The following is a 12,566-nucleotide window of genomic DNA, read 5'->3' on the forward strand; positions in this document are numbered from 1 at the left end:
TCTTCGCCTTCTCCACCGGCAGAAGCAGGATAGAGTGATCCAACGTCCAAAGCCGATACGACCAAATCCAATAGCATTTCGGGCTCTTGAGCAAAAGCCCAAAAGTAAAAGACAGCTCCGAGGTTATAATATCAAGATCCTTCTTCTGGGCCTCCCCATCTTCTCGCTCCGTTGGTTCTTGCGCGACAGCGGTATCATCAGACCCCTGGTCAGCTATTATACCACTCCTCCCAATCCTCCGGCAAGCTTGGCTGTGCGGGGTCCTTGTCGAATAAGAGCACGATGACTCGTCGGAACACGTTGTTGTAGTGTCTGACCGAGAAGAACTCGAGCACGCCCTCGAGCATGAGCACCCATCCGACCGTCTTGAGAATAAGCCAGAAGTTAGCGTACGCCTGCGGACGTTCCATACTGTGTAGTATTCCGGGTTGAGCTTGAGGAGGGTGGTGGTGAGGTCAAAGGTTTCGCGGCGGGAGTAATCAGAGGAGGAGACGAGCTGGCGGAGGTGGGATTCGAGGTCGCGGTACTTTTGGATGCGCTCGAGGTCCTGCTGCTTTTGGGCGGGGGTGCGGGTGCGGGTGGTGCGGGCTATGCCGTGCTGGGAGCCGCCTTGCTTTTTGTTCAGGGCTTGTTTAGTTAATTTGTCTGCTGCTGGGAAAGATGAGGGGTTTGGTGAAAGAACTTACATCGGCCATGGTTTGTGTAGTTGTTGCGATGATGTGTCGCGTGGAGGATTCGGGTGCGGGATCGAAATGACGTCGGGTGTGAGGTCAGGAAGGCTACAGCAGCACAGTGTGTGCATTCGTCAGCTGTTGCGGGGCTTTATCGATAAGAGATAGGGGGCTTAGCGAATCGGGGCAGCCCCCTGAAGCCCCTGAATAGCTCCTGCCTTCCATTCAACACCTTCCATGATAGAGAGGATATGGCGGGGAAAGTGCTCAAATGCGTCGAGCGCTTTCCCTCAGTAACCATAATGTGTCGTCATGAGGGTCAGGACCGAAAAGAGATGGGCAGGTGCTATCCTCCCAGTCCCACACGGGCAACAGGACTCCGATCGTCTGGATGACTTTCGTCTGCTTGGCCTCTGCATCTTCTCTCTTGATTCCTAAGACCATCATTCCCGAATATTGCTACGCGACTACAGCATCGGCATCAGGGTACTATTATCCCGTCGGGCGTTTCACGTATGGACTTGTCACCCATCACCGGCCGAACAGGTTTCTGATCATCCAGGCCCGCATCAAACACCGCCGTCTCGATCCATCGACGGCTTCAACTACACCAATTCTTGCTGGCCCTTACACTCGCTAGGTCTTTGAAAAATATCATTTTGTGAATCTCATTAGCATTCGCATCTTCTCCCATCGCTTCTCTCTTCCATACTCTTCTCATTTTTCAGTCTTGGTAAGCCGCAGCTTCGCTATGGGCGCCATACGCAACACCAACCGTGGCTACGCTACAAGGCAAAGCAAAACCATGAACCACGTGGTTCCATACAACCAAGAGTCACGTCGTAAACGGTCCGCCAGCTCTCCTTCCAACACGCGAGACTCGGGATACGGTTCGCTGGAATCATGCCGGGAGAGTCAAGAATCCCCAGAAGAATCTGATGAGCCTGCAAGGCCCATTGAGCTTCGCGAGCTGCCCTCCAACATCAAGAAAACAGGGCGTCCCTTTGCCAACCTGTGCATGAACTATGATGGAAATTCTTCCGAAGACGATGATCAACCCAAGGACGACGGTGAACAAACTCCAATAACCGGAAGCTCGCCGGAGACTATCACACGTCCACCCACAAGACTACACAGAAACACAGTCGCTCTGACCGTCAACTACCCTCGCCCACGACCTGCACTTTCTACATCGCTTTCGTTTGACGCCAGCCCGGCCCTTCCGCGAAGAACTACCAACGGCTCTCCTGTAGCCAGCTTTTCCTGGTCTCGATCACCAGACCGTTTCATTCCTGCCAGACCCAGAGAGAGAGAAACTCAGACGGAGAGGTACAGGACTAGGAAGCCAGCGAACCAACTGACCCGAGCCGAGAAGCTTCTGCGGCACAAGGGAGCCGCCGAAGACGCCTTTTGCTCCCCTCGTCGCGTTCCTAGTGCTCCCATATTTGGCGACCTTCGGGACCGGGGAGAGCCTGTTCATCATGATGGCATTAGATATGTCTCAAGTAAGCCTCTAGCCCCATCAAGGCAACAATACAGAGACTGACACAACATCCTAGCTCCCACTGTTCTCGGACCTAGGGATCTGAATGGCACCCACAACGGCGACAGACAGATCAGCTACGGCGCAGTATGGGGTGTTGGGGGTCTTGGTCCTGGAAACACCGCTGTTGACAATGGTCGAGGTCAGCTGGTCACGAGTAGTACAAACGCCAGGCATTTTCAGTCCAACTTTCCCACACTGCAACCAAGACCCGACGAGCAACGGGAGAAATACGGTGCGCGCCTTGCGGTGGCTCTCGGCCTGGATAGAGCCGAGAAGGTACTTAGGGTCAGTCTCCCTCGACAGGTCGATGCCAACAACCTCAGCTCCCACGGCCTCACCAAATGGAACGGCGTTCAATGGGTCAAGGATCACCCAACAACAGCCGCGGCATCTGGCAAGCCATCTAAGAAGCGCAAGCTACCATTTGCACCGTTCAAGTCAGTTGATGCCCGTGGCCAGTGGTTGAAAGACAGTTAGCTGACTGCAAACAGAGTCCTCGATGCTCCCAGCCTACGAGACGACTTTTATTGCTCTGTCCTGGCTTTTTCATACATCAACAGCACCCTTGCTATCGGGCTGGGTGACATGGTGTACGGCTGGTCTGAGCACGGCGGTGTACAGCTGTTGAACGGCAGTGCGCGACCCTCGCAGTACGAATACCTCGACGGACCCAGTCATATCACGAGTGTCGCCTTTTCGAGCACCGAAGGGGAAGCAGCTATCTTGGCTGTTGGAAGGTCGAGTGGCATGTTGTCACTTATGTCATTGAAAGATAAGCCGGACCGCGGCGAAAGACATGGGGCAGGCCGAAGACCTCGATTCGAACTGTCGATGGAGTCGCCCGTCTCTTGTCTCAGCTGGAGGCCTTGCCTCAACAAAGAAAGGGCCGACAAGTGTATGCCTCCCGAGGACCGGGAATCCTTCGCGTACCGGGCTTCTTGGACCCATGAGGACTTGCTTGTCGGGACTGACGAAGGTCGCGTGCTCCTGTATGCGGTCGATTGGCCAAGTCCGGAGGAGAAGGAGTTGTGGGGCTTGGATGGCAGAGTAACTCTCTTGCTGAACATCCAGGTCCATTCCCAACAGATCTGCGGATTGGCTTGGTGCCCCAAAGGGAATTACTTTGCTACAGGGGCCAACGACAACCTGTGCTGTCTTTTTGACTACGAGGAACTATGCAACAATATGAACAACGCTGCTGATGAGTCTGGCTTGCACAATGGGTCTACAGTCGAGACTGTCGAGACCGACATTCCTCAACAGGAGCCTCCGAGTGACGACACTACAGGGTCAAGACAGATGCCTGAAAGCCAAATCCGATACATCAAGTCGGACGGAGTGAAGCACAAGTGGAGGCATGGGGCTGCGGTCAAAGCCATTGCCTTTTGCCCCTGGCAGGACGGACTTGTTGCAACAGGCGGAGGATCCAACGACAAGTGTATACACTTTTTTCACACCAAATCAGGCTCAGCACTGGCAACCATCTCTGTATCGGCTCAGGTCACCAGCTTGATCTGGTCCACCACTCGAAGGGAAATCGCAGCCACGTTTGGGTACGCGTCGCCCGAGCACCCGGTCCGCATCGCCGTCTTTTCGTGGCCGGACTGTCGCCAGGTCGCGGCCGTGCCATGGCCCAGTGAGCATCGTGCGCTGTATGCTATTCCCTATCCTAGTGGTCCTGAGGAGGAGAAGCGGACTGAGAAGGGCTACTTGGATGAGCTGAACCCCAAGAGGCGCTACAAGATGGAAGGCTGCATTATGGTCGCGGCAAGCGATAATAGCGTCCGGTTTCACGAAGTGTGGGGGCGAGACGACAAAGTGGCCACTATGGGCGGCGTCGGCATGCTGGGGGGCAGCGACATCTTGGAGGGTCTCGAGGGGATTGACAAGGAGGGGGATGTTATTCGTTGATTGCTTGGGGTTGAATGTCATTGCTCAGGAGAGTATTTGGACACAAACACACAAGACCCTGCTGTACAAGGGGGTGACTTTTGCTGTGGACGAAAATCCACATTGCTACACAACCGGAAGGAGAAGAAGGAACAAAACACACCAGATGGACGAGAAATTGAAGAGATGAGGATGGATGCAGATAGTCAGTCCCGATAAAGAATGCACATAAACAACAAGCTTTTGACTTTGCAACATTCTTTTGTTCTCTCCCCCTCTCTCTCTTTGGGGTTTTTTTTTGGCCCATGTTGATGTTGATGAGGTGAGGAGAATCAGCCGTGTAGATAATTTTGTTTGTTGATAGCGAGCAGAAACAAGAAATTGGTAGCGTCAAAATCAAAGATGGAGTCGAACTTTTGATGAAGAGATAATAGCAAAACATCAAAAAGTTATAATATGAGAAGGCTAAAAGATATACACTGCCCAATAACAGGATTGAACTGTTGACCTTCGCATTACCATGTACTGTTTCCAGTATTAGTACGACGCTCTAACCAGCTGAGCTAATCGGGCTTTTCGTTGTTGAAGTTGGTGATGGGAGGGAGGGTTTATGTATCATCGTGAGTCAGTTTTGTGTGTGTGGAGGAGGTGATGGGGCTGATGTGGATGCCCAGAGGGTGGAGATGGTGGACGAGCATGTGAGAAGCTTCAAGTCTGATAAGATAGTGTATAGCAAGATGGATATATTGCAAAAAACAAAATGACGAAAAAGAGCAAAACAAGAAACTTTGTATAGTACCGCCGGCTTGCAGAGCAAAAAAAAAAAAAAAATAAAAATAAAAAAATAAAGGAGAAAAAAAGAAGTAAAAAAGGATGTATTCCTCCCACACAACCCCAGCTGCTGCAGTGCGTGACTTCCATAACTCCAAAAACTCCATGTTAAACGCCTGCAAAACGATGAGCCCTGTCCCATCACTTCAAAATGACAATCAACAACACCAAAACAATAATCAACACAACAATAGCAGTCATCTGCCTCCCCTCCCCACTCTCCGCCGCCCCCCTCGCCACCCGCCCCAACTGCCTCCTCGCCCTGTTGAGCGTGCTCGCATGCCTATCCGCCACCCTCTCGCTCTCATCCAGCATCAAGACCTGCGAGTCCAGCTCATCCCCAATCTGCATCGACAGCTCCCTCTGCCGGCTGATGCTCAGCCCCAGCGCGTCCAGCTGCGCATCTTGCTCTTCCAGAATCTGTCGGTGGTAGGCGTGGATTTGGGTGTTTGACAGCCCCTCGGCTTCGTTGCGGTACCCCGCCGAGTCGTCGTCTACCTCGTCGCGATATGGCTGTTGAGAAGAAAAAAGGGAGGAGCGTTGCGCTTCGAGGTCAGTGTCATTGTTGTCGTCTGTGAAACGGACGTTCTTTTTCTGACTGGTGGTGGTGGTGGGGGGAGCGGGGGCGGATTGGGCGTGGGCAAAGTCTTCGGCTAGGGAGGGGTCATTGGGGTGGGTTAGGGTCGAGGTTGTGGCTGCGGTGGGGAAGCCATGGAATTGGGTGGTGAGATCTTTTTGTTGTTTGTTGAGGGAGGTGAGGGTTGTGAGGAGGGCGGTCGATTTACTGGTTGGGATGGTCAGGATAGGTATAGATAGAGGAGGGGGGAGGGGAGGGGAGGAACGGGAGGGCGTACGCTTCCTCGCCTGCTTCTTGGAGCCGTTGTTGTTCTTTTTCTAGGGCTTCGATCCCGTCGCGGAGTTGGTCCAGAGAACGAGAGATGTGGCCATCTTGGGTGTCGTTTGGGAGGTTGAGGTTCTTTGCGCGCTGGCGCTCGAGGAGGGAGAGCTTGATGTGGTCGGCGAGGAGGAGGAGGGCGTTGGGGTTGGACATGATGGTGATGATGATCCTGCGCCTGCGCCGAGTACCAGACTGAAAAAGCAAAAGCGAGGAAAACAAAAAGTAACTAGAGAAAAAAGGCACCAATAGTTGGTGGTGCGCAAGCCAGTGTCTTGGTGTGGTGTTGTTGCGGCTGTTTCAGTTGGCCAGTGACAGGTTGTTGTCGGTTGAACCGCATGGTTCTGGGCCGCTTGGCGCATTACGTAGGACCGCCCCACTGTTCTTCAAGGTTGAGCTACTGTACATACAAATGTCTACCAGGCAGCATCCCGAGGTCATCTCGGTTTGGGGAGTGTATTTTCCTCTTTGTACTCATAATATATAGAAATTGAGTTCTTCTTGACGGTCATTGAAAGACTTCATATTCTAAAATGACAACCTGCTTGTCTGCTGTGTCGTAGGTGGCCAACTGGCGGCACCTGGCCTGGCGTATGGCCCGTGCGCCACCCGAGTGTGAGTGGGACAAAATCTCCAAACCGCCAGGTTCCGGGCTGTCAACTGTTCTTCCTACAAAATAATCGCTACAAAATAACACACGCATTGCCGTCGCAACGGCACTCTTTCTTGTAGCGCTTGCCTGTATAAGTCACCATTACGATGGATCACGACGGCCAAGTGATGGCTGTCAATCCCGACACACCATTACAACAGGAGACACCAACGCCACAACATGATCAGAACCAAGATGAAGCAGACGCAACCGCCAACACAACCACCACCACCACCCCTAACCCCGATGTCTCAATACCAGAGCTCCCAGCCGCCTTTCCCAAGCGGCGTCGTGGCCGTCCTCCTGGACGTCCCAACATGTCCACCAAGGAGGAAGAGTTCAAGGACCACCCGCTAGTCAAGAACTGGAATGCGGCATGTGCAAACCCCAAAAACCCCATTCTTACCGTGGCCGTTGCTATCCGCGACGCCTTGTCAGACACTGCTCTCAAACATGAGAATCAGAGGAAGATCTTCTGCTTGCCTAGCCATGAGTACATACACTTTGTTCAGGGGTGGATTACCGCTCGTCATATCGCTGCTCAACGGCCCAGTTACGTCAACGGTCTACTCATTCACTCTCGCGGTCAGGACGCGCCGGTATCGTGTACCACGTGTGCTGAGCGTCGCTCTAAACACTCGTTGGGTCCGTTTTTGGAGTGTCGGGTGCTACCAGAGTTTTTCCATGGCAGCTGTTCCAACTGCAAGTGGTTCGACAACACGTCCAACTGTTCACTGTACAAGGGTCCAAAGCCAAACAGAAAGAGGAAGGCAAAGGAGGATCAAGCTGCTTTGGATGCACCTGAGGGCGGAGAAGCAGGGCCCAGTGATGCGAATCAGATGGCTGTCACTCAACAGCATCAGCCACCGGTGGCAGCAGGACAGACCGGTGACCACATACACCCTCAGCTTATGGGCACTGGGCCGAATATGCACACTGGTTATCCGGTTCACGGGCTTCAGACGGGTCAGCATATGACTGATGCTCAGTTTGCACTGTCAGAGGGAGGGCAAGGGTCTCCAGGAAGTGGGGACGGTGAAACAGAGGGTGAGGGAAGTGGTAGTGGAGATGGGGATTCAGAGTGAGTGCGCCTAAACCTTTATGGTATCAGTTGCTGACTGTGCTTCCTCGGCAGTGATGTTGATATGCAGGTATCTCGTAACTTGGGGGCATTTGTTCAGTAGGACTGGGCATGGATGATGGGTTGTGGTGATGTCTAGCTTCATGCATAGCGTACCTGTAGCTTTGGACTCTAGAGCATGTAATAACAGTGAGTAGGTGATAATCAAGTCTTTGGAACAACAAATACTATAGTCCAATGGTGTGCTTACCCAGCGGCGCAGCCTTCATCTATCGGGATCAAGACCTCTAGCTCCCTGATTGAGCGGTTTGTGTTTTAGCTGCTATCAGCCTCACTCACACCCTACCAAGTCCGACTCCTTTAACATCGGGCAGTCGCCAGCCATGAATTTTTAGGGAGGCATACAACAATTTTACCTCCGCAACATGCCGTTATGGGCTCCGAAAACCCTGAGGAAACAACGATCGGCATTGCCGCTCTGGTAGCGGCCGTTGCCGCCCTCCTCTTCGCCGTCATTCAGACCATTACTGCGCTCGCCCAGTACATCTCCGTTAGCAGTCGATGCAGCAGACGTGTGAGCGGCGTGTTTGACCTCACAGCAGGCTTTTGGTTCCACCTTTCCTCGCTGTCGTGGAATCCGCAATATCGAATGCCGGGTGCTCACCATGCCGGGGTTGCGGTCAGAGCCAATGGTGACCATGGAGAGAGACCCCTCCAACGCCGAGTTCAGGCCTGGGAAGAACTACGACAATAAGAGAAACGGATATCTCGACTATGGCGTCCTGCGCGTGGTAGCGGGGAGTGATAGGTCCAAGGTTCACAGGGAAGTCAGCATTTTACCGACAGTTCTTTGGGGTGTTTTTGCTGTGGTGTGGACTCCAATTGCGATCGCTCTCTCTTCCATCACTCTAGTCTTTTGCTACCCACCGGCGTTTGCGTGCAGTTGCGCGTGCACAGGGTGCTGTGGCATGGGTCGGCCTGAGGAGGAAGAGGAAGAACAAGATAAACGAGACAGATTTGACTGGTGCCGTCGGAAAAGGTCACGGGAGATATGCCTCGACTTGCTGACTCCTTTGACGTTTGCATGGAAATGGGCCATCAAGTACAAGTCCGCCATGGGAGTTCACCTGGTCTGGAGGCCGTCGCGTGGTCTCAGTTTCTTGTCGATTACCAGGCTATTCGGTGGGGACACGCCAACATCAGGTAAGAGTGGCGGTTGGCAACGATGATTCCGTCGGATATCTACGGCGCTACTATCGAGACGACCATGGCTGATGTGGAGCTGTTGGCCGCACTGTCAGGAATGTCGTTTTCAAGCTCACCAGGTGTGATAGCGCGGACGAAATGTGGGGAGATGCTGACCAAGTCTCAGCACATGGTTCTTGGGGCGGTGGTGTACTACTGTTCAGGAAGGGAGAATATCGCGCCCAAAATCACCATGAAGGTCCTGTGCAAATCCTCCACATGGCTGCACTGTCTGCTGGAGATGCAAAACCACCTCAAGGCCGTCCGCTCATTTTCATCAACTTCAACAGATGATAGTAAACAACATAAAATCACAACCCTCTTCACCCATCCCTGGAAACACAACCTCTCCTCTGGCCCACCCCCCCGCCCTCTCCTTGCAAGCAGAACTGAAAACTTACCCCCCTGTCGTTTCTGGTTCTCAATCAAGACATGAAGTGTTGACATCGGGGCATTGGAGTCTGAAGCCTGGGGCAAAAGTGGTGAAATCCACCAGGATCGTCGGGCCTATCGGGTGTTTTCTCAACCCGACTCAGACTAGGACTTGGCTGCGTGGAAGTCTGGGGCGGGAGATCGAGATTCAAACCCGGAGTGTCTGTCTTGACTTTGCAGTACTAAATAAGAATTGCACGGCCGTATTGTGTAAATACCCCGGTAGACCTGCCACCATTGCCAGAGCTGTGAAGACAACAGGATCGTTTGAGGTGTTGATGGCGGTTGCGGCGGTGAATAATGATTTTTTGGGGAGGGTGGGGAAAGGGGTGTTGGGTACTACGGCGAGGGAGCTAGCAGGCTGGGTTTTGTAAAGGGGATCAGAATGACAGGGGGTTGAGGAGGGAGGTGACGGGTTGTATACAACGGGCGTTGGAGGCTGGTGGGAGAGGAGGGGTGGTGGTGGAGAGGAGGGGTGGTGGTGGAGAGGAGGGGTGGTGGTGGAGAGGAGGGGTGGTGGTGGAGGGGAGTTTGGAGTTGGTCAAGGTTGTTATGGCTAATACGGAGGTGGTGTTGAGGGGGGTGAGGAGGGGGTTAGGGGTGGGGGATATGTGGGTTGGTGATCATGGGGAGGGGAAGGTCTGGGAGGATGATTTTGGGGGGGTTGTTTTGGGAGCTTGAAATTTAGTGTTTTGAATTCTCATGGGGCTGAAGTTGGTGATAGATATAGGTAACTGGGTAGTTGTGAATGAGTGATACGCGCCCATGTGAGCCAACCATTCTGCCGTCCTGTCGTGGTCGTCGTGGCGACGAGGAGCATCCATCCGCTTTTATTTTACCCATACATCATATGATCACAACAAACCACCCGCTCCGCAACCCAGCAACCACCCCCATGTAAGCGGAGGATCTTGGGAGCCTAGTGTCACTGGTTAGGAGAGCGTGGTGCAACGGTCAAAGCCGTTGCCTGCGTGCTGGTTGTCTCCGTCCCAAACAGGCCATCATGTATCTCACATTCCCTTCTCCGATGCCGCCTATTTGTGAGGCTGAATTCTGAGCCATTCCTTGGCTTAAGTTCACTTCACAAATACGCGGCATCGGAGAGAGCAATGCGAGCGAAATGATGCCTTCACCACGGGTGGACAGTCTGTCTCTGAGGATGCCATGACAATCCTTTTATTTTCGGTCAATTTGAAGTAAAAAAAATGTGGGTTGAGGACTGGAATCGAACTCGATCGCTGTCTGCCAGTCTTGTCCCTGGTTTCTCCAGCAGCTGGGAGGAGCGACCACAGTATAAATATTATGTCCACGTTGCTCCTTTCCAACCGAACAGCAGGCTACAGCCATTGAGGATCTGACTATGACAGGCCCCGTGGTCAAGTAGACAGTCTGCTGGCTGAGGGGAATGTCGAACTCCTCTCAGGGCTCCCACAAGGAGTTTCACGTTTGGTTCCGCCGCGAAGCAAAATCCGAGGGTTTTCGTAACTGATCTTATTCTCTCACTGAAGCACAGGTGATTACGGCATGATTGTTGTCGCCCACCGGCTTCCCATAGAATCAATTATCGTCGCAGTCTACCAGGTGACTAACATTTGACCCAGTAAAGGGACTGGTTGAATCCTGAAGCCCATATCAACAAACATGTCAAGTATGTACTCTTGCCTCTTTCGGAAAGAAGCGTGCAGAAGGAACAAATGTCAGCCACATTCTGACGCGGTCAAAGGTCAATGTATGGACCTTTTGCCTGCCCGACAACTCTTGTTTGCTTGGACCGTCCGTTATCTCCGAGTGTTACGTGAAGCCTTCTTGTCCGGCCTTGCTGCAGGAACGTGCCGCCCGAAATCCAATTACAGCCACATATATCAGTCTGCAGTCAGCACGGAGCTCGGAGCGGATGAATTCATTAACAGAGGTTAAGTAAGCTGGTCCACGTCACCGGTATCTCATCATCATCCCAAGGAGAGCTGGTCTGATGTTTTTGCGATTGCAAGTCGTGGTGGAGATCGGACCTGGAGTAAGGAGATGAATGCTGCTGTCCCATTCGGCAAAAGAGGACGGCAATGACGGGATATATAACAGCTGCATCGCTCTCTCAACATTCGCCACCATTGTCTTTATTCACATCGACATCAATCATCATGAAGCTCTTGGCCCTCATCTCGGCCTTCCTATTCACAACCACCACCCTCGCTCTCCCCAACAGCCGAGGAAAGCCCTCCAAAGGAACATGGCAAACCCTCCCCTCAATCAGTGACTTACCTCGCCAGGAACATGTCACTCTTGCCCTCTCCCCCTCCTCCCTCGCCATCTTCGGTGGCATTTTGCCAACCAACGACACCTCCTCCCCCCTCCCCTATTCAACAACCAACATCCTCCAAATCTACTCCATCCCCAACAAAACCTGGACCCTTGCCGCCCCTGCACCGCTAGCCCTCAACCACCCTAACGCCGCCGTCGTCGACGGCAAAATCTACCTCCTGGGGGGCCTAACCGAAGTTGACAACTGGGCCTGGAGACCCTCCCCTTTGTCTTTCGTCTACGACCCCAAAACTAACCAATGGGCTGACCTCCCCTCTCTCCCGGACAGTCATACTCCCCGAGGAAGCGCGGCGATGGGGGTGCACAACGGCGTTGTCTACCTCGCTGGCGGCCTCACCATCCTCCCTCTTATTCCAGAACTAGGACCGCAGCAGACGACGGATGTGGTCTCTGCTTTTAACACCAAGACCAATACCTGGGTTACGCTTCCCCCTAAGGCGAGGAGACTGCCGGAGGGGAGGGATCACGCTGGGGCGGCGGTGTATAAGGACAAGTTTTATGTTCTTGGGGGGAGGAGGGACGGGCAGGATAATGTTAGGGACACGGTCTATGAATTGGATCTGAAGAGGTTGGGAAAGGGGTGGGTGGTGAAGAAGGGGCGGATGCCTACTGCTAGGGGGGGAGTTGCTGCTGCGAGGGTTGGGGGGAGGGTTTTTGTCTTGGGGGGGGAGGGAAATAAAGTCAATGGGACGGAGGGGGTGTTTCCTCAGGTGGAGGTATATGATGTTGAGAGGGACAAGTGGGAGAGGTTGGGGGGGATGGAGGTGCCGAGGCATGGTACGAGTGCGGTGGGGGTGGGAGGGGGTGTGTATGTTCCTGGGGGGGGGGTTAGGCAGGGAGGTGCGCCGGTGAGTACTTTTGATGTGTTTTGGCCCTAGTATGGAGGTGATAAAGGGGTCTTTCGTTGCGGTTTTGGGGGTTGATCATGGATGGCTGTTGTACCTATTTGGGATCCCTGGCAAAAGCAAGTTTGATAATAGATTTCAGCGATTGTTTTTCCGTGA

The 12,566-nt window shown here is 53.2% G+C and overlaps 6 protein-coding genes and 1 non-coding gene across 7 annotated transcripts; 5 read left to right on the top strand and 2 right to left on the bottom strand.

Annotated features, from left to right (window-relative positions):
- Nucleotides 1–209: 209 nt before the first annotated feature.
- BET4_2 (Rab geranylgeranyltransferase) lies at nt 210–743 on the bottom strand (the record flags this gene model as incomplete). Its single annotated transcript, XM_062940434.1, is given in 3 exon segments — nt 210–395; nt 413–613; nt 687–743. The coding sequence occupies 3 exon segments, from the start codon at nt 693–695 to the stop codon at nt 210–212; spliced, it is 396 nt and encodes a 131-aa protein (XP_062801671.1). The 5' UTR covers nt 696–743.
- Nucleotides 744–1,422: 679 nt separating this feature from the next.
- On the top strand, nt 1,423–4,560 carry QC764_305480 (uncharacterized protein; the record flags this gene model as incomplete). The annotated part of the gene is made up of 3 exons (XM_062945660.1): nt 1,423–2,176; nt 2,231–2,654; nt 2,709–4,560. 3 exons carry the CDS (start codon nt 1,423–1,425, stop codon nt 4,126–4,128), a joined length of 2,598 nt encoding a protein of 865 aa, XP_062801672.1. The 3' UTR covers nt 4,129–4,560.
- Nucleotides 4,561–4,587: 27 nt separating this feature from the next.
- Nucleotides 4,588–4,680, top strand: QC764_0052770. The gene has a single exon. It is a non-coding gene; the product is annotated as a tRNA-Ile (tRNA).
- Nucleotides 4,681–4,960: 280 nt separating this feature from the next.
- Nucleotides 4,961–6,334, bottom strand: QC764_305490 (uncharacterized protein). Its single transcript, XM_062945661.1, has 2 exons — nt 5,793–6,334; nt 4,961–5,722 (listed from the first exon to the last, which is right to left on the bottom strand). Exons 1-2 carry the CDS (start codon nt 5,987–5,989, stop codon nt 5,080–5,082), a joined length of 840 nt encoding a protein of 279 aa, XP_062801673.1. The 5' UTR covers nt 5,990–6,334; the 3' UTR covers nt 4,961–5,079.
- On the top strand, nt 6,293–7,669 carry QC764_305500 (uncharacterized protein; the record flags this gene model as incomplete). Its single annotated transcript, XM_062945662.1, has 2 exons — nt 6,293–7,566; nt 7,621–7,669. The coding sequence occupies exons 1-2, from the start codon at nt 6,593–6,595 to the stop codon at nt 7,667–7,669; spliced, it is 1,023 nt and encodes a 340-aa protein (XP_062801674.1). The 5' UTR covers nt 6,293–6,592.
- A 330-nt stretch (nt 7,670–7,999) lies between these two features.
- Nucleotides 8,000–9,924, top strand: QC764_0052800 (uncharacterized protein; the record flags this gene model as incomplete). The annotated part of the gene is made up of 3 exons (XM_062940435.1): nt 8,000–8,116; nt 8,169–8,769; nt 9,620–9,924. 3 exons carry the CDS (start codon nt 8,000–8,002, stop codon nt 9,922–9,924), a joined length of 1,023 nt encoding a protein of 340 aa, XP_062801675.1.
- A 1,379-nt stretch (nt 9,925–11,303) lies between these two features.
- Nucleotides 11,304–12,440, top strand: QC764_305510 (uncharacterized protein; the record flags this gene model as incomplete). Its single annotated transcript, XM_062945663.1, has 1 exon — nt 11,304–12,440. One exon carries the CDS (start codon nt 11,304–11,306, stop codon nt 12,438–12,440), a length of 1,137 nt encoding a protein of 378 aa, XP_062801676.1.
- Nucleotides 12,441–12,566: the final 126 nt, after the last annotated feature.

This window comes from Podospora pseudoanserina, chromosome 3 (genome assembly GCF_035222485.1).
Source record: "Podospora pseudoanserina strain CBS 124.78 chromosome 3, whole genome shotgun sequence".
In the NCBI taxonomy this organism is placed as follows: domain Eukaryota; kingdom Fungi; phylum Ascomycota; class Sordariomycetes; order Sordariales; family Podosporaceae; genus Podospora; species Podospora pseudoanserina.

What these genes read in the sequence shown, in the direction of transcription:
- QC764_305490 (XM_062945661.1), bottom strand. Translation starts at nt 5,989, where the DNA reads ATGTCCAACCCCAACGCCCTCCTCCTCCTCGCCGACCACATCAAGCTC. An exon ending in CAAGAAGCAGGCGAGGAAGC is followed by an intron (nt 5,723 to 5,792) that starts GTACGCCCTCCC and finishes CATCCCAACCAG; the next exon opens with TAAATCGACCGCCCTCCTCA.